Below are 2,510 nucleotides of genomic sequence, written 5' to 3'. Positions count from 1 at the left end.
TTGTGGCAGTGGTGGTATTTGTATTGATAGGGGTGGTGGTAGGGGTGGTGGTGCTGGTAGTGTTGGTAGGGGTGGTGGTAGTGGTGGTAGGGGTGGTGGGACTGGTAGTGGTGGTGTTGGTAGTGGTGGTGTTGGTAGTGGTAGTGGTAGTGGTGGTGGTGGTAGTGGTGGTGTTGGTAGTGGGGTTGCTAGTGATGGTGTTGGTAGTGGTGGTGTTGGTAGTGGTGGTGTTGGTAGTGGTAGTGGTGGTGTTGGTAGTGGTAGTGGTGGTGTTGGTAGTGGTAGTGGTGGTGTTGGTAGTGGTAGTGGTGGTGTTGGTAGTGGTAGTGGTAGTGGTGGTGGTGGTGATGGTAGCAGTGGTGATAGTAGCAGTGGTGGTATTGTTGGGAGTATTGTTGCTCGTAGTAGTGGTGGTGGTGTTGCTAGTGGTGGTAGTGGTGGTGGTTGTATTGGTGGTGGTGGTGGTGGTGGTATTGGTGGTGGTGGTATTGGTGGTGGTGGTATTGGTGGTGGTGGTATTGGTGGTGGTGGTATTGGTGGTGGTGGTTGTGGCAGTGGTGGTATTTGTATTGGTGGTGGTTGTGATGGTGGTTGTGATGGTGGTAGTGGTGGTGGTGGTAGTGGTAGTGGTGGTGGTGGTAGTGGTGATGGTGATGGTGGTAGTAGTAGTGGTGGTATTGGTGGTGGTATTATTGATGGTGGTGGTGGTGGTGGTGGTGGTTGTAGTGGTGGTTGTGGTGGTGGTTGTGGTGGTGGTTTTGGTGGTGGTCGTGGTGGTGATTATGTTGGTGGTTATTGTGGTGGTTGTGGAGGTGGCTGTCGTGGTGGCAGTGGTGGTGGTTGAGAAAAAGAAGATGGAGATGGAGGAGGAGGAGGAGGAGGAGGAGGAGGAGGAGGAGGAGGAGGAGGAGGAGGAGGAGGAGGAGGAGGAGGAGGAGGGGAAGGAGGAGGAGGAGGAGGAGGAGAAGGAGGAGGAGGTGTAGGAGGAGGAGGTGTAGGAGGAGGTGGTGTAGGAGGAGGAGGTGTAGGAGGAGGAGGAAGGGGGAGGAGGAGGAGGAGGAGGAAGAGGAGGACTAAGAGGACGAGGAAGAAGAGGAGGAGGAGGCATAGGAGGAGGCATAGGAGGAGGCATAGGAGGAGGAATAGGAGGAGGAATAGGAGGAGGAGGAGGAGGAGGAGGAGGAGGAGGAGGAGGAGATGGAGGAGGAGGAGGAGGAGGAGATGGAGGAGATGGAGGAGATGGAGGAGATGGAGGAGGAGGAGGAGGAGGAGGAGGAGGAGGAGGAGGAGGAGGAGGAGGAGGAGGAGGAGGAGAAGAAATAAAGAAAGAAAAGAGGATAGTAGAAGCAGAAAAATAATTCTAATAAAAATATAACAAAGAAATACCTCCTGTATTATCATCAACTTGTGCTATACATACCTCTGATCTCCTGTTCTTTACGACTCTGCTGCTGTTTTTGTCCTTTTATGCTCACAGACAGGTGGGTTCTACGCTTATTCAGTCCTTCAATTTCTTGTCTGAGTTCAGTAACACGCCTTCGCTGAAATTTTCAAAAAAATTATTTGACTGGAAAATGAAGTAGGAATGCATTAATAAATTGACTTTGTCATTACTTGCAATTATTCTTTACTAGAGAAGACATCAGCAATACTATTTCCAGATATCTTATACAAATCATCTAAAATCATTAACAAATAATAATGTCTTTAATTTACTTACAAGGCTATCTGCACAAGCATCAACTTTATTCTTAATGTTGTCATCAGGAATAGCTTCTAGGAGATGCTCAAACTCATCAGCATGCTTACGCTTCCTGAATATGGTAAAAAGTCCTAAAAGGTCTCAAATAATAAAAATAATAATTATCATTATCATTATCATCATCATAATACATCATGGCCATCATATCATTAATGACAATAATAATAATGATAATGATGATGAAGACAATGACAATGATAATGATGATGATAACAGCGAGGACACCAATGACAATGATAACATAACTATAACCAATTTCTAGAATGAAATCACTCAAGTTTCAACACAGAAGTCTAGACGTGTGATAAAGAGGGAGCAATCTGTGAAACTTAGATGAGCAGAATAAGGGTGAAGAATGCTCCTGTCCAAAATGAAATGACATCAATATCAGGATGAGCCATTGGATTTCATCTGAGAATAGAAAAAAATAGCAAGATGTCAATACCTAAAGCCAGAATTACACTAAGCTCACTTATGTTGGAACCATACTCAAGTTTGGGATTATGACACTTTTGGCACACTATCTGTGGAACTTGGGGAGCCAAACCTTGAGTCTGCATTGTCCAAATCTTACTCATTTTTTGTGGGTAACGATTATCAATAGGTTTTAAACATTTAAAAATTTTAAATGATTAATTTTTCGCAGTAGTCTGAGTAGTGGAACCCATGCTTAAAACAAAAATAATTTTAACTAGACAGTTACATATGCAAGGTTATGGGGAGTAGCATATACTTACAAAAATTCAAT

The 2,510-nt window shown here is 44.7% G+C and overlaps 1 protein-coding gene across 1 annotated transcript in view; it reads right to left on the bottom strand.

Moving 5' to 3' along the window:
• Positions 1-1,420: 1,420 nt before the first annotated feature.
• The window catches only part of LOC113815949 (DNA repair protein RAD50), a gene marked incomplete at its 3' end in the record, with an annotated part of 18,409 nt that continues 17,319 nt past the window's right edge, over positions 1,421-2,510 (bottom strand). Inside the window, 3 exon segments of the mRNA XM_070126479.1 lie at positions 1,421-1,541; positions 1,721-1,814; positions 2,500-2,510. The exon segment at positions 2,500-2,510 is cut by the window's right edge and continues 156 nt beyond it. Of these exon segments, the coding sequence (XP_069982580.1) occupies positions 1,421-1,541; positions 1,721-1,814; positions 2,500-2,510 (226 nt within the window).

The sequence above is a fragment of the Penaeus vannamei genome, chromosome 10, assembly GCF_042767895.1.
Source record: "Penaeus vannamei isolate JL-2024 chromosome 10, ASM4276789v1, whole genome shotgun sequence".
Classification (NCBI taxonomy): Eukaryota; Metazoa; Arthropoda; class Malacostraca; order Decapoda; family Penaeidae; genus Penaeus; species Penaeus vannamei.
The sequence above is the reverse complement of the archived record's forward strand: the minus strand, read 5'-3'. Positions and strand labels throughout refer to the sequence as shown.